The following is a 19032-nucleotide window of genomic DNA, read 5'->3' on the forward strand; positions in this document are numbered from 1 at the left end:
AATGACATAAATCAAATCGATATACATAATAAATATTGTGTGTTTCCGCTGTCACATCAAGTGTCTGCCGCCGAAGTATTACGACCATTGTCTAAATATTATACAAATGTAATATTTAATGAAGGTACTATACTGAGACGAAAATTAATAATAATCACTTTTTTTCAAATAAAAATGCAAAATAGCATATTAATGAAAAGTTTTACTCATAAGGAGTCATAAGAGTGCAGTGTGTAGCGCGAGTTAGGAGAATCTACGTCTACGACATAGATAAGAAGGTGCCACTTTTTAATTCTTCGAAACATGTACATGAGTGGTGTTGAATATTCATAGAATAAGCCACAATTTATTATCTCTTAAATAGCCTTTATGTACACAAACAACAAATACTGCACTAAGTAATATACTTGTTATGTTTCTCAATAAAATACGAGTGAGTCTTAATGAGCACAATATTGGTGTGTGAATGAGTAAAGCGCATAAAATGCAGAACAAAAGTTAAAATAAATTGTGAGTAGAGTATTTTATTTTCCCTTATCGGCTACAATTTAGGCAATTAAAATTTTGTGCAAATGTGATATTTTTTACAACTTGTATTATCCTAATTTCCAAACATAACTCCAGCCTTCAAAATAAATAAGAATTTGATTAGCAATATATCTACGAAAAGCCGTGAATATTGAAAACTCGGAGTGGAGACTGAGTGGAGCTAACCTTCTGACCTATATATCACCATCATAGCATAGCGCTTTACCATGTAAATGTGAGACAGAAATTATAACCCAATCCGACCTACGTACAATTAGTAATGATTATACCTAAAGCAGACTTACTCTTAAGTAATATAGGTTTGGTAGGTACTCAATATGTTGAAGTATAATTAATTATCAATCCAGAACATTAAACAGTAGTTTAATATGCGTAATGTGCTTGTACCTAGGGACCTTGTGATTTCTCGACATTTTCGATTCTTAAAATCAATAATATTTGATTATCGAAGTAGGTAGGTATGTTAAAAACCTTTTCAGCCCTTCCGCCGAAGAAATCTCACCCGCAAATGTACGAAATTCCGTTAAGAATCCAAGTAAGGGCTCCTAAGTATTTTCGTAGACAATTTTTCCGTTCTTCCGGGATAGACCAATTTCGCCCGATCGGGAGATTTTTTTCTTTTTTATGGCAACGCTACTTCTAAACTCATGTTTGTAAATATATTCGTGGTAAGAATTTCTCGAACCCTCGAGATTCATATTGATGATTTCTCAAGTTAATGAAAAATACATTCTCGAGAAACGAGAATCAACTTTTCTCATTATTTGTCTGAAACACTCTACTTGTATTAAATAATTATAAATTGACTCAAGTAATAGAGCGATAAGATTTTATATTAAGCCAGATACATATTTAAATTTTGTTTATCGCAAGTGCAAATGAAATCGAGACATACCTATATACAGAAAAAAAGATGTAAGACGTGTGTAACCTACACACAGGTTTAACCGACGGATAGGCCAAGTTTAATTTATATAGTCATTTAATCAATGAAATGAAAAAGCTGAAAGCCTACATTTTAAATTCGACAAATAAAACATTCAGTCCTCCGAGGAATAGATATTTACTTCTTTAGACAGTTCAGTTAGAGTAGATAGACCCTCCTCACAAGTTGTATCAAAAATAGAAATGTCAAATTTCAAAGCGACTAAATTAAAATACAGATGACATTTGTCAGAAGTACGAAAAACTCTATATAAATTCATTGAAATGGCGTGAGGTGTAAGGTGTGATCGACATGGCGGTATTTTGGCACACATTTGGTGAAAATACCGCCGCCTCATTTCTAACATATTTTAAGGACAGTTTTGAATTTAAGAAAATGATCAGAAATTAGTATAATTTTGGTTATCTACTTTTCGGAATGCATTGCTATTTGATTGCTAAGTTTTATATTATTTGAGAATTTCACGTAAGTATATTTTTTTATCATATTACACTGCGTGCTCTTCTTTCCTAGGCCTTTCGGGCACATTGTAGAGGCTTAAAAGAAGGAGGAAGAATACACTGTGATAAATGTAATACGATATTCCTAAGTTTTCACTACTAGGAGTTCTACAGTGCCGTATATGCAAACATCATAGGTAAATCAATTGACTCAAAATTAATAAATCGCACTCACGACGAATTAGGACTCCGGTGACGATATGATACGTTGGTTAATTAATTATCCAAACGTTACCCCGGGATGCCATCTCTGTGCCAAACGGTCATTGTCATTCGGAAAAAGTGCTTACGTTTTGAAACTATATTAATTTACACGTGTTTATTGTTTATTGAAAATAAAAACATCAAAGTTGTTTTATATAATATAAAACACTAGAATCTCGTAATCCACCCTATTTCCTCGCCATTTCGTATGTATGTAGAGTAGTAGAGTATCAACATGAAACCCGAAATATTATACGAAATGCCAAACCAATTCGACAATTTTCAAACTGAACCTCTCCAATTCCACAGACAGCCGTGTTTCGCATACCAATATTGATTTCATCGCACTTCGACATGCGAATACGAATACCTCACATATGAAGAGAGTGCGGATGCTGGTTGGCGGATGGCGACTGGAATTGAAAATACTCGCGTGGTGCCAGGGAAATTGGAAACCGTGGAAGAAATTTTAACCCTAACACGTGATGTGATGTATGCTTACAAAAGTCGATGGCGCCTTTTCATTTGACAAATCTAATACTTACTCATTTCTACTTATGTCTAGTCAGCGCATCAAAATTATGAACTGCCCATCTCAACCGACGACACTATTGATTCGGTATATTTGTATTTTTTTTATTTTTCGGCCATTCGGGATTTCGGCAATTCGGGATTTCGGCTTTCGGGATTTCGGCATTCGGGATTTCGCCATTCGGGATTTCGGCCTTCGGGATTTCGTCCGGCACCCATTGACGACTGATTTCCTTTTTCTAACGTCGATGCCTCCAAACAATGCCATTCGTATTTCGGCGTATTTGAAGACTTTGGCTTTTGGCTCTGTGGAGGAGGTAGGAAAATCCCTCATTGGTCCATTTTTCGCGCGTGAACACGCCTAGAAAAGTCATGTAAGACCCTTAAGGTCCCTTTTTAACATAGTAAGTTGATAAAATCTATACTTCGATAACAAGTATTTGAACCTTTATACGTGAACATAATCTCTTGATTTAAAATATAAGTGATTCTTTAGTTATTCAAAGAAAACTTAAAATTAGAGTGGGGGGAATGACGTCAAAATCTCGGGTCTTCCCCATTCGGGGCCTATATAACGTCATACATTTCCATCCACTTCAGTTGCCGATTTTCCAATAGTGCCGAGAGGTCTTGTCCAAATGCGGATCAAATCCGCATAGTTTTTTAAATATTTCTGCGATATATTTCATTCGCGGAATATTTCCGACGCGTCATAGGTTTGACGTCATAGTAGATGACGTGTGATTCGGGCTGTCAGTTGATATTGTAAACAACATATCGACATAGTAACGCGTCATCAATTCGCGATCTATTATTTTTTTTATATAAAATAAGCATAGTTTCTTAAATTTTACGGTCATAGTTATAAGTGTGTAATCGTACATAAAATAAATATAAAATAATTATAATTAGTTAACTTTATCTAATAAATAAGTTAAATAAGTTTTATACAATAATTAAGTAATTATTTGTAATTAAATTAAAGTGTGTAATTGTTAATAAACAATTAAATAAAATAAATTTATTTATCAAAAAATAATTTAATAAATAATTTAAACCATATTACTACAAGGAGTTTTTATTTTGAGAATAATCTGCGAAGTATTTTACGAAAAACATCTGATACAAAAGGAAGTGACAGATAGTCAGCTGACTTTGACGTTTACGTATATATTTACAAAAATAAGTTTGAATTTGAGGTTAATTAAATAATTAATAACCCAGACCCCACCCCATTACTAGGTGGCGATTCTTAAACATTATAAAGTTAAACAATATCGTCGTTGTGTATTCTAAAAGTGTCAGACAAGAACTTTAGTTGACCACCCTCTCCCAAATAGTTCTGAGCTAGCCAAACAAAGGTTCTTAATCGGTCTTGGGGCAGGACCGGTTGAAGATAAAGTACCTTTGGGACTATTCCGGGACTGGGGTATCGTCAAAACGTTACGCTAATGTGGTATGATTATAATTAGAAAATCGTGTCCAGGCGCTGGTGAAGGTGTCTTTGTCTAAAAACATCTCATTAAACTATATCCGTGTTCAGTTTATTTCGGTAAGTTTTTATTGTTAATCCCGAAAACGTGAAAAGTCTAGAATGCGATTTATGAATGATGAATGATACAATTTACACGCGGATAATGCGGTCCACACTGGCAACGTGTCGCGCGACATCCTCGTTAAATTGTACGATAAGTATGATAATTATCGTAAAATTTCTTAAGCAACGTGTTCGCTCACCATTGCAGCTGCAATCAATAATATCGTAAAAAGATTCAAATTAACTACATTATTTTTGAAGAAATTACCGTACCTATGCAATTAATGCAACTTCCATGTAACTAAAATGTCCAAGAGTCTCGCATGTCTCTATCCATAAGTAGGCTTATCATACGTCCCGGTTTGACCAGGATTGTCCCGGTTTCACACATTGGTCCCGGCGTCCCGGCCGTTTTGGCATTTTGTCCCGGCTGTTGTTCCGCGTACGAATGATTGTCAATAATAAATTGTCACGATACGGTCTTCGTGATAATCCGTCGCAGGACGGATGTGATGTTTCATGATGTCGTGTATTGTGCAATTAACTTATTTGATGGCACCATAAAGGATTATTTATTTTTTATTAACTAATTATATTGTTTGTGGACATGTTAAATAGGTTAAATTTATAATTTTATTTATCATTTTACTTTAATATCTACATAAGCACATACTTTCTTTTCTACTTTCTTGTTATATTGGTTGTTATTTGTAATGAAGTCATTTTTATAATTTATATTTATTATTTATTATGGCGCATTGGCCAATCGCTGTATGCCATAATACTATATTCTAAATAAATAAATAAATAATATTATAATCATAATGTTTAATGATTGGTTGTAGTAGCGTATATGTGATGAGACAGCGGGGAAATGTGCGAAAAAGGTTCATTTCAGCGAGAAGTACGACTGGTATAATAAATTAATAAAATAATTGTAATTTCTGCTGCAGCAGACCTTCTGCATTCTTCTTTTGTACATAGTTTTAATATGTAATAAAACAATTTGTGGTTGTTAAATTTGTATCTTTGCCTTATCTCCCGTTCCTGTCCCGGTTTAGAGTTTCATAAAATTATTGTAAGCCTACCAATAAGCAATGTGAAGATTACTACAATAGGAATTCAAAACGAGCATCGAATCTATAAAAGTACTTTTAATAATTCAATTTGATTTGATCTATACATTGCCCAGATAATAAACCTAAAAGTATTTTTCGATTGCAGACAAGTTCAAATTGAGTTTCCGTCATATTTAAAATAACGATGGGAGAACAAAAATTGTGTTTTCAAAACAAAATATGAAAATACAGAGTACGTAAATTGGTTCGAAAGTTTCATATTATAGAAACGTGGTGTGTTGAATGAGGGTCTCTCTATCGCCAGCGCTTTAACATTGTTAAACTGTTTACCTCCGAAAATTGTGTTTGCGGGATCCCTATCCCTACCGCATCAGGATACAGGTGGGCAGAGGGAAGGGCGAACACCTTAAATTATCGATGTTACCATGCAAACACATTCTCGAAGTCGTGACATACGACAAAATATGAAATACACCAACCCATACCACACGTGCAGACGCAACTGGTTTTTACGGTAGCAGCGGATACGGCTCGGCTACAAAATCTGGTGATATACGCACGTCCATATCGTGGGCGTCGCCATGCTCCATTGTTGGTCATTTTACGATAAGCATGAAAAAACACTCCAAATATAAGAAAGCATCAGTGGCATCGACAATATCATATGTCGCAGGCAGTCTATAAAAATAAAAATTAATGAATGCGTCTACTAGACTAACTTATCTTATAACAACTGAAATGAATGTCACGTGTCCATGAGTAAGTGTGCTACTCTTAAACCACAACAAAATATAACAATGTGCAACAACCCGATCGGTTTTATCAGAATAACCTGTATTAATTTTCTGGGGATTATAAGTTGTATTGATATAAAAATGACTACAGTAATTATTAACTCTGTAACTTTGTTTTTGCTCTCCAGGAAAATCGTCTTTTTGGACTTATGAATAGAGTTGGGTATTTCACGAGAAAATCTCAATCTCGAGATTCGGGATTTCTCGAAATGATGAAATTTTGAATTCTCGAGATTCCGGATTTCCAGAAAATAATTCTCGAGATTTCTCGAGTTATCAAGAAATTTAAAAAAAAACCTATAAAAAATATCGCGAAATGTTAAAAATTTAAATTCTCGAGTTTCAGGATGGAAAATCTCGAATATTTCTCGAGAATTCCCGTCGGGAAATTCCCAAAACCCAACTCTACTTATGAATATACCTATTATATTGTACCGAATCTGATGGTTTGCCTAACTATGACAAGTACGTAAAACCAAAGAGGCACATAATAATTATCCATAACTAGCCAGAGTAAAAAAAATTAACATTACCAAAGATGTTGATTCATCATTGTATTCCATATACAAATCTTAATCAAAAATTAGTCAATCAGAGGTCGTTTTCGCCCCATTTTTATATGTTAAAACTCGATCTCTATAAATTATTTTACTTTTATGTCTTTGGACATGGATACCAATTCTGTATTAATTGTAACAGGGCACTATAGATAATGTTGGGCTTCGTATTGCGTACTACCCGGGTCTTTTTGGATGTTACGATATTAAAACCTAATTATCATTCCTTAATTCGAAGCAGGATTGAAGGTGGATTTATTGTTTGATTTATTGATTGCCCCGCATTATTACGTTAAGTACGGGCTTTATGGTGGAGACAGTTCAAAAGAAATCTTTTAAACTCCTTTACATGAGACTTTGGATAGTAAACGTCTTGAATCATTAATATGTAATGTTCACTATAATATGTAGAATAAATAATTTTAAATTTAAATTATATTAACCACATACTGAAAGTTGAAATCGTATGTATTCAGAATGATACAGCAATAGAAAATTTACGTATAACAAATCGGAATATACGAATACCGTGTAAAAAGAACGCCGAAAAAAACGAAAGAAATTATTCCGGTAGATAACTATATTAATAAGATCACGTAATCTGGTAATCCATTGTGGAAGCATGAAGCAAATCTATTAGGATCCGAAAAGCTGGTAGAAGAAAAAGAGTCGGCCGACCTGCGACTGCGTCTGCGAGGGATTTGTTTCAAGTAATATTGAATAGTACCTATATACCTACAACATATTATATATTACAAGTCTATAAATAAATATTTATAGCGAAAGGGTATAGAAAAGAAAATAGAGAAAACCAAAGATGTAAAAGCTGTGTACATAATATTCATTAAATATGACCTCTTTTGCTAACAATAAATAACTCGGTATGAATATATCTCAGTATTACCTAAGTATGCTAGCAGGAAGGCAAATTTAATGTGACACAGAAAATATTGCAGAAGTTATTTTTTAAAGACTGAACCGATGAAACTTACACTAGCGCCAAAAAGAAAATCGATATTTTTTTGCCTGCCTGCCTGCTACAACAATTCGGTTTACTTTTCATATTATGGCCAACAATATCTCGTTCAACGACGCCACATGAAACGTCGACTATTAATTGGTAACAGAAAAATAAATATGATATTAAAAAGAAAACTAAACATTATCTTGTAAATCGTATAAAACCACAGTCAAAATGTTCATCAATGTATATTTTTATGCGTCGTGATAGCATTCAGTTTTCAAACTACAGCAAGTATTATAGAGTCGTATGTGTCCACTCTCGTCGCTTGTGATCAACAGTTAAGTCGCAACTTCTCTCCTATCGAACTTTTTTGTAGGTAATTATAATCTAATAAATGCAAGAAAATTAAATTATATTATGTTTTGCAGCTTTTAATTTTTTTCCATCAAAATCCCATATTTTAATGAAATTATAGCTTTGAAAAGTAGGCGTAGGAACCTAATGAAATTGTAACCATTGAAAAATTAACTACGTACCCAAGTAGTCATAATAAAACCCACGTTTACAGTTACATAATATTCTATGACGCCTGACATCTACTTGTTCATAAAAATATGGAAATACTTTAGACCGCGACCGTTCGACAAGTTATCTACATACGAGTAACACAAGGGTTGTCCAAGAATTAAAGACCTTTATTCATTTTTGGCGACGCGGATCTTATTTCTCAAAAGATGGCAGCACTGGCGTGTAGCATAGACTTCGCTTTCCAGAACGAGTGGTGAGCAGGCTCGGTAGCTGCTTCAGTATGACCTTTGCATCTGTTTGAGACGGACGCTCCGCTGTCGAATCCCGCCGCCTGCGAGGTGCATTCAATCATTTGGTTTCTCAACCAGGAGTCCACCCTGTTGAAATCCATCGTCGTCTCACATCCAATTATGGTAATTTCATCAACGATTTTGAGGGGAAAATTGGGGTATGCTCTGTGCTATGTGCTCGTTGGGTGTCCAAAATGCTGACGGAAGCTCACAAACAAAATCGTATGAAAAGCGCTTAGGCCTTTTTGGACTCATTCAAATGGGATGTTTCCCGTCATCCTGCTCATAGCCCCGCCCCACCTGGCGCCGAGTTATTTCCATCTTTTTCTTCACATTTGGTCGGAAAACGCTTTGAGACCGACGGGGACTTGGAGGAAGAGGTGCTAACATTTTTGAGAACGGCGGCGGCTGAGTTCTACGACTCTATGACTACAAGGGAATCAAAGACCTGTGCCACGGCTCACCGAGTGCATCGATCGCAACGGGGATGACGTCGAAAAATAGTGGGGATATGTACCTAAAATTTCGTATGCTTTTTTTATAAGAATAAATTTTTCCTGATTTTTTAAATAATATAGGTTTTAAATTCTTGGACAACCCTCGTACATGCATTTTATTTGTTGTAAACATGAATATAACATGAACTTTTATACGCCAACATTTCGAGGCTTAATATGTGGAAACGTATTGGGAATAATTGCCTGTCAAGCGTTGGCGAAGACACTTTGACTCATTTTCTTTTTTATGACCGAGTTAAGCTTTTGTCGATTTCGTTCAATCATCCAACCGGGTATAAGAAAGTTTCAGCATATAATATTGTACAAAAGTGCCTAACTTTGTCTAGAAAAAGTATTAAATTCTGTTTCATTCGTGCATAAATTTTTGAGATTCGTCCTAAATATATCAGCTATTCGATCCATTTTGAAATACATATAAGACAAATTACGATTCGATAAATTCGACTTCTAAGGCGGGTACATTGACAATCTTGTTGTAAATATACATTGTCGGGGTCAGCGAATACAAATATGTAGACACTTTTTTTTAAATGATAGTATGATACTACATCTGCATTTGTCAGACGAAGCAATATGTTTGTAGTAGAGGAAACATGGAATGGAATTGATATCCTGATGTGACAGATGCCTTAAGAGCATACTTCAGTCAAACGGCAAATATTTTTCAGCAATAGGTGGGACGTAATTTTGCATGCGTTGCCAGTCGGAGAGCGATAATAGACCTGTTCGCACGTCAATTTGTTTTGTGATGGCGTCGGCGGAATTAATTCTTAAATCGTGTAAAGATGACTAAAAAATGTTGCGTATTTACTCGAAAAACAAAACGTGTCAATAAATATATTGTTATTATTACTTAAATAACAATAAATATAACATGAAATGGACGCATGTTGAATTTTTATGACAAATTATGTTTTGTTCGTCACGCGACGTTTGCATAATCTGTGCGTTGCGTAGTCACGATCGTTGTAGACCGCGCCTCAGCTGAAATATAGCCTAAACCGCTTAACTTACGTCTAACATGGCACTCCACCATATAAATCATAGTTAACTCTGTGGAACATGTTAGCTGTTCCCTCAAAAGGCTTGTGGTTAATTGACGAAATGAGTCAAAGTGGGTATGATGTTAGGTGATCATGCAGAAAGGCAAGTTGAAATTGCACAGAACTCTGTGGTTGTAAATGTTTAAAATAAAATAAAAACACAATGTTCAAACACGCGCGATAACATGATCTTACTCCCCACTTCATTTATCGTTTGTAAATTTATGGCTACGGCCGTATGTTGTAGCTTAGCCACTGGGAAATGCCAATAGAAATGGCGTATTTCAAAATTATACTACCTTATTCTTAGGTCAATAATTATTATAAAGCATATATTATTCGTAGGATGTCATCACATTTGAATGGTCAAAGACATAGCTTATATTTAGTATCTTTAGAATTATCTTCAAATGTGTTAATCGTGCCCATATTTTAATAATAAAATGCGTAATTTTTGTCAAATTTGGGATCACAAAAAGATTATTAAATATATTTTTTTATCGTATATATGTCACTATATAATGTTAACAATAATTTTACTAATGGTTTTGTAAATGCGTTTAAAAATTAATAAATCTAAAAAATATTAACACCACTGCACATGGATGTACCGAAATATGACTATATTCTAAAACATTAGAGCGAGAGGTTTAGAAGAATATTATTTTATCTAATAAAAATACTTTATGCAGTCATAAAATGTTTAAAATAAATATAAAGGATAATTAGGCTTTAAAATTATATAAATAGATTATCTACAACATTTAAGGAATGTTCAGGATCATGCTTTGAAAATAGCATAAAATCCCCATTTTGATCTACGCGACGCACGTCCCCCCTTAAATAGTACTTATATAATATAGGTATTATATGAGGCACCGAGGCCAAACGATCTTTTGTCCTCGTCATAAATGTAGTACTCGCGTGTGTATACCTCTTAACGTAGAGCTCATGTCCCTTCATTGTGGGTTTGAGGGAATAAAAAAAAATAACACGGAAAAATAATTATGTGGTTATACAGTAGTTTCTCCTTCGAATTGACGGAGCCAGCACTGTGTATTTATTTTTTTTATATATACTTATGCAGATAGAGAGGAAACTAAATAGCCTCTCTTTTGTCTCCTACTGAAGGAAAAAATAAAAAAAATATATACACTAAAGAAACTTTAAGAACAATATTAGGTACATGTGGCCTCGAAAATTCGGTGGGGATACCTGGATCGTAATTATTGTTAAGATCTTTGATTGACTGGTTAGACCTCTATAACTAGATAGACCTCCCACTGCTGACATGGATCTGTAGATTATTTTTTTAGTTTCAGTTTCAACACGTGGTTTCCACGTTCAAGTGTATAATATGAAGGTTATATTGCAAACGAACCATGGGCATCTGTCATCATTCTAAGAGATTTGTTTTGTATAATCTGAAGCGTTTTAAAATGTTTTGTAGAGCCCCACCCCAGACGGGGCAGCATAATATCAAAATAGCAGTCATAGTGGGACGGGTAATCGCAGTATAGAAAATAAGTTTGCTTTTAAGGGCGAGCTTGCTTTTTTTACCTAACATTGGGCCTAGTCTGGCGTTTAAAAAATAACACATCAAATTAAATTTTAATATCTTTTTGATACTGGTACTTGATTATCTACGAGAAACGTACCGTGGTTAGACCCAGACTAATTGTGGGTGCGCTTCTTCGATTATTAACCCTGGAGCTTCCCTTCAGAATGAGAGCTTTTGAAAGGACAGATGAACGCTTTTTTTACACTAAAACTTATAATAATCAAATACATCACAGAAACAGCCGTGCTTGAGAAAATTGAATACTCGTACCTAGATGTATTGTGATCCGACCGGTAATCAAAGTTGGTACATTGTGTTCTCATCGTAGTGCCTTTCCTATTGGTCTACGATGGCAGCCTATGTCACTCCTGAATCAATCGATAGTATGTACATACAGTGAAAACCCCTAAACACAAGTACGCAGTAAGTAGCCATCGACAACTACTGCTGGTTCAATAACATGTCCAAATCGTAATGATAGATTTATCGTTAATTCGTTTACAAGAACTTAGATTATTTATTTAAGTACATACAACATCATACAAGATCACAATTTCAAGCTAAACTTTTTGTTTGTTGGACCCATACGGGCAATATTCGGAAGAGGGTTTTTCTTAACTGTTTTCCATCGAAGACTTATTTGAAAGGCGAAGATAAATGTAAATTCAACAGCTCAATACTTAGCTAGATGAAAATATGTGGGAAAGGGCATCAATGTACTCACAAGATCCAACCCTAGAAATATAAGTCAGGAAACCGAGGTCTGCTTCTCTGACCTCACAAGGTCTCATTTTAAAAGAAAGGGTAGGGGGGAAAACATGGTAAAAACAATCTGATTAATAAGTAAAGACGTGACTTACATTTTCTTCGACGGTTTTCTTTATCTTGGCTCCTGCTTCGCTGACTTTGGCGCCCGCTTTGTTGACTGCAGAGTAGAGGAAGCTGCCGAAGGATTTGGCTCCGGCGACCGCCTTGTGTGTTACTGTGCATAAAAAAGATTCATTAATAATTCTTATCTAATTCATACATAAAATAAAATTATTTGTAGATACTATGGAAATCTTTGAAAAACCATTATGTAATAATATAACCTAAATGTATGAAATTGAAGCAAAAAAAGGATCTTTGGTCCACTTATTAAATTAGCTACAGATGAATGGCATTGCAGGTTCATTTGCAGAGAACGTCACACTGCTGCTATGACATTTATATGCCACATTTCAGGGTGGATAGAAAGACAGTCAATCCGTCACGATGATTAGATACGCAACCAATAATACTGCACTTCGGCATTAATATTTCCCGTAAAATTTGTGTAAAACCGTTTATAACAGTATGTAATCCCGATAAACAAAAAAGATGGCAGCCATTTTGACTGAGTGACGAAATTGGAATGGCAACTGAGCGACGTTAATATATGTGGAGTTTACCAACATAACCATGCTTCATGCGTTTGCTAAATGATTTCAAATGTCATAACAGAAAATAAATAACGTATAGGGCTTATTCTAGTTATAGTCCAAATTCTTTTATGGATATATACCTACTTTATGACAATTGAAGAGTGACATTCCAAACCGGCCTAAGTCTAAAAATCTGATTTTGAGATAATCATATTTTTGTGATTTGCAATTTACCTCTTAATTTTTCGGTACTATAATGTTTGGCAATTTTATAGAAAATTCAAAGACTCAAAAACATAGTATATAAATAACATTAAAAAGAATAGTAAAACTTCAAAAAAATTCATTCAAAAACTGACTTTTTTTTCAAAATGGCCCAAAGTCTGTACTAAGTACAGTTTGGGACACAATAAAATAAAGTTGAGTGTATTTTGTGTATACAATTATGATTGTGTAATAGAATCTGGTCATGGACAGTTCTGTTGGGATGATTAATGAATAAAAATAATATAAAATTTCTTTCACTTTGATGCATTTTTTGATAAAAAGGTAAACATTGTAACTTTTACAGCATAATAATATATTATATAATAATACTACAATGTAGGATCAGTTTCAATAAAAAAATAGTTTACTGATGTGCACATGAACTTATAAAACACAAATTCTCTAATATTTACTCTGACATTTCTAATCTGACGTGTTACAATATTATATTATGGCCGCTTGGAGCGTAAATGAAGCAAAAAGAGTTCAACTGCGCATGCGCATATATCCTTAGGCCAGTTTGGAAAGAATCAACCGTTACCTTAGTGCTGTTTTGAGAAAAAAAGGCACATTTCGACATCAAATTTAAGAGACTTAGGATTTTTTGTAAAATATAAGTTTTAGTGAGAATATAGATCTCAGCACACTCTATCGGATTCCATCAAAACATGAAAATTTGTAATTTTGGACTAAGGCCGGTTTGGAATGTCACTCTTCAATTAATTAAGTAGCTATTTTCGATAAATAAAATCATAATTAGAATAGATAAAGAGTCACGCTACCATTTTGTTTTGCCGTCATTTTATTATAAGGACGTTGTGTCAGTTCAGCTTTGACAAATGGAACAATAGGTAGGTACATCCCAAAAGAGCAGGCAGAAATCATTATTTGTCATTTTGATTAAAAATAATAACTGAATCATTGCAATCGGAAATTTTGAGCAAAATATAGTAATCGACGATGTCACGTTAACAAACAAACTAGTCACACGGCATTTCTGGGGAAGGATGAGTCCTCGACGCATTTACGAAGCGTCCTTACATCCACTAATGACTAAGGCCATCCTCTCACGTGAATACTCAAAAAAGACGAGACTGAAACTCCAGTATCCAGCTAATGTATTTCAATGGCGGCTTGCTGACGCAAGGACGCACAGGGCGCGAAACCCAAGAGACGTAGGTTCGATTCCTGCCGGGTGTCTTACTTTTTTCGAAAAATATTAGCTACATTTTCTCATAAATGTTTTCAGAATTATGCATGTTCAATAATTAGAATATTACATTCTCTAAAGCTTTAAAAAACTCTTGACTTTTAACCGCAACGGAATTCTGTAAATTAGCGTGTGAATTTTTTTGCCAGGGAAAACTACAAAAACGTCTCGACATTCAACCGGAATTCCGATTAAATTTGTTTCATTACCTAGTACGAGAAAGCTAAAAAGGGTCTCGAATTTGATCAAAAACGGAAGATTGGGCCGGATAGGTTAAAAAACAATCAAAGATATTTATCGAGAAATCGATAAACCAACCCAGAATTGAATGGGGAAAAAATATTCTTAAAATCGAGAATTTTCAAATCACACAAACTCTACTTCCAACGCATGCATTAAGCACAAAAGCAAATTTCCAGCATTCCAGTTTTCTCACATTTGTGCAATAAAAATTATATATCTCAGCCCTTTACTGTAAAAATGTTAAAACTGTAATAATCAGTGTTAAATTAATGAAACTGTGGATTGACATTCTGTCTTTGTTATCTAAATTCTAATTGCAAAGAAATGAAAGAATGCTTGTCGAAACAATATTTTTATTATGTATTTGACATAAACATTTTGGGGGTACATCATACATCACAACTATGTATAGAAACTAGAAATACTGAAGAGTTTGCTTGTTGTTTCATATATTTTTGTAAGTTAGTTAAAAATATACATACATATAATATGTCTCGTCAGTATCACAAATCAGTAGAAATGAATAGAGATGATGTTGAAGACTCACCATTTCCAATTTGTCCAGCCTGGTCCTCGGTTGGAGTTCCCGCGGGAGACGCCGGACCGCTGTCAGCGCCCCCAGTAGCACTGCAACACACACACAAACATGCGGCTCACTAAACCTACTCATTTACTGTAGGACCTCACCTCACCTCACCCGCCACCTTCTCAAAAAGCACTCTACGTTATTTTATTGTGACGCAACATAATATATGTCTGATACCTACATTGTTAGTCAATATAGATTTAATAGTTACCTAAATAAGTGCCTCGGTTCAATTGGAAACGACTATGTACCGATGTCATTAGGTACTAAATAATAATGGTATGCAGTGGGCACATAGGTACAGGTAGGTACTAATACAGAAGTGGGTGTATTTAGGTACCTACTTTTGTACATAACCGTACATTGCTGTACCTGTACATAAATATCGTTCCAGCTGGAGCTACTAGGCCTCTGATGAATGCAAACGTATTTTCGCGACACTTGTAAAATTACTTTTTTCCGAATTCCCACTGGCAGGCACGATGTACCTTTGGTTCATTCTACACGAGCAAGTGAAACGCCTCGACCAACCCCACCATCAGACAGAACCATGGGTTTATAATGAGCATAATCTATTGTCTAGTCTAGACCTAGATCCTAGACGATTTCGACGGCCGCGGGGGAGGCGTTCAGAAAGCGGGCGGTGTTGTTAGTGATTGGAACGCGTCGGTGGGTGCCGGTACGGTTTGTATTTTTCGCGCTCTGGGCGGGTATGTTAGAACTTGCGAGTCGTATGGTCGAAAACTGTGTGGTATGACAAGTAAGTATCGCCCGTTTCATACCGTATACGATAACACCTATTTTTGAAGCCACTCGCTACGGACTATTTTAACTCGCGAGTGACTAGTTGGCAACATCGCCAAAACCGAGAAAATCGGTGTCTATGGTACAAGATGAAACGTCAAAAATGAAATGTCAAACGAAATCATTATTTTTGTTGGTTATGTTTGTGTATAATTCCTACAATATTCGATTGATTTAGTATATGATATAGATATATGTACGTAGAATATAACCTTACATAAATGCGAAACCATATAATATTATTACACTGTAAAACAAGATTTAACAAAATAAACACAGTGTCTTCAATAACATTTATTTTTATGTAGGTATTTATTCATTACAAACCATTATAAAACATTAACATAATTAATTGAACTCAAGATAACAGAGTATTAAGTAACATTGTGAATAGGTAATATAATAATTCGGCATCTTTATTGTTTATAAATTGGTAATGCCGTGTTCTTTCCGTCAGCGAACTCATTCATTTTGACGTTTTGATTTTCAAGGTCACTGTCACACAGTGTTGCCATCTTTTTCTATGCTGATTATAGTACAATGGCAAAAAAATTATAGTATTTCTGAAAAATATATAGTACAGGAACATTTTTCGTCTAGAATCCTTTAAAATTATAGTATTTTGGTATATTTGCCGTAAAATTATAGTATTTTCCATTTTTTGCGGAATTAAAATTATAGTATTGTACTATAATTATAGTACGGTTGGCATCGCTGCTGTCACATACGAAACGAAATATCAAAATAAACATGGAAATCGGGCAATATGTACATGAATTCACGTCCTTCGTCGTGCAAAAGTAGCAAAAGAATGGAGAGGTTTCAATTAAGTGATCTTAATTGAAATGAGGTAGGTGAGGTTATGTCCGTCTCAACATTATACCTACCTACGACTTTTTAATTCTCCATGGATATAATATTATAAAGGTAATAATGTGTCAAAATATAACATACATCTTCTATGTCTTTGATTAATTTTAATCTATACAACCATATTCATTTTTTCGCATTGTAAACTCTTCACGCTTGTAGGTAGGTAGTAACATTAAACTTAAGATACCTAATAAACCTATATGGTGTGAGAATTTGTAAAATATATCTCACAAGCTCTTTGTTTAATCGAAAATTACGTATAAATAGTGCATCACTGAGTGAAAAAGCATTTTGACATAAGTTAACATAATTATTTGATCTGTTTCGCGGATGATTACGTGATCCTAAAAGTGCCGCAAAAGTAACTATTTATGGGATTGACATATTTTACAATAATTGGGTGAACGATACAAATCTATAGCAATGCTTTGGCGAAATATAAAATAATAATATGTAGGTAATTATTCTCGCGAGCCCAATAATAAAATACTATCTTTTCGCAGCCTAACCTTTCACTTTTATTTGACAGTTGAAAACTAAACTGCGTTATCGGCGCGAGCAGTGCGCATGCTCACATACTCAACTCGTATGGGGGACTATGGTCACGAGTGCCCTTTGGTATGGGCAATATTGTCGACACAGATTATGACTAATTCAGGTAGTGATAAGTTTCGACATGCCTTATTTCGATAACCTACGTCACTTTCGCGAATGACTACGATGTTTCACACGACTCGCAAGTTCTAACATAAGGCCCCTGGGCCCTGATGTTAGAACTTGCGAGTGCCGGCTGCCCGATCGACATGACGTCATATGACATCATTGTGACGTACTACCGGAGTGATAATAGCGCTCGAGAATATAACGCTACTCCGACAGCGGCGCTATTCATTGTCACCATACACATATAGGTGTTTCATCGTAATAATATCTGCGGTGGGCACTGCGCGCGGGCGGCATGCTTCGAGCGTGTATTGGCTGACGTCACAATTACGTCATGTCGTCTGGTGCCACACGAGTCGATAGTTAGGAAATCGCGGTGCAGATTAGACGCGTTTGGACGGACACGTATATTTTGGAAAATTCAGAGCGGTCGATAGCTGGTAATCCGCGGCGTTTCACCTGCTCGCGTAGAATGGCCATAAAAGCGTACCTAGCTAAAATGGCGACAGCGCGAGATACGTTATGATTCCAGCGACATTCGATTAAGGCATATGTTCATATTATTTACTTGAAACTATTCAATCTATCTAATTTTAATACATGTACTATAGTATTGTTTTAAAGTTAAAGAAACAGGTGACCAAATTGTATACTATTGAGTAAAATTGAAATAGCCCGAGGAGACTCTACTGGCATACGATACCTAATCGAAAATAACAGCGTAGTCTTCTACGTCACTTAAAGATTTTGAATAACCGATGTAACACTATGTAACTGAAATATCACAGTTTAACATGATCTGTGTAGGTACCTAACCTAACCACAGTTAATTACAATATTATTTCTGGCTATAGTCTGTCCGCCATGAGTGAGATGAACAAATCGGACATATTGTTGTTCCTGTCTGTTGACGAATCATTGCAGCTAGTCTCATTATTAATTCACACTATCTTTTAATAAGTAAGTAGGTAAGTAACACTCAGATACCTAGTACACACATAGTACATAGCGCTACCGCCACCGCCCACGCCCCTTTTGAGGGCAGTAAAAATCTCAAAGCAAAGGGGAGGTACTGCATTGGAAGACAATGAGGCGAAAGGAAGAGTTTCTCTAGAAGTAAAGGAGTCCGACAAGGTGATACAATCTCACCTAAACTATTTACAGCTACCCTTGAACAGTTATTCAGGCAACTTGGCTGGAATGACAAAGGGATCCCCATAAATGGAGAATACCTGAGTGATCTGCGCTTTGCCGATGACATAGTAATTTTCTCGCAAGACTCAGAAGACCTCCAAATCAGAATGCAGGAACTCGCTGAAGTAAGCAACAAAGTAGGCTTGAAAATAAATGTAACAAAGACGAAAGTCATGTTCAACTGCTTT

General features: G+C 35.1%; 1 protein-coding gene across 5 annotated transcripts in view; it reads right to left on the reverse strand.

Moving 5' to 3' along the window:
- Positions 1-19032, reverse strand: part of Sap47 (Synapse-associated protein 47kD) — a 140451-nt gene that overhangs the window by 107569 nt on the left and 13850 nt on the right. For all 5 annotated transcript variants that reach the window (XM_085957270.1, XM_085957272.1, XM_085957269.1 and 2 more), the window contains exons 3-4: positions 15272-15351; positions 12462-12583 (exon numbers count right to left, since the gene is read on the reverse strand). In XM_085957270.1, the coding sequence (XP_085813396.1) occupies positions 12462-12583; positions 15272-15351 (202 nt within the window). The remainder of the gene's footprint in view (positions 1-12461; positions 12584-15271; positions 15352-19032) is intronic.

This window comes from Rhyacophila brunnea, unplaced genomic scaffold (genome assembly GCF_057557595.1).
Source record: "Rhyacophila brunnea isolate RB1 unplaced genomic scaffold, BYU_Rbru_1.0 scaffold_6, whole genome shotgun sequence".
Lineage (NCBI taxonomy): Eukaryota > Metazoa > Arthropoda > Insecta > Trichoptera > Rhyacophilidae > Rhyacophila > Rhyacophila brunnea.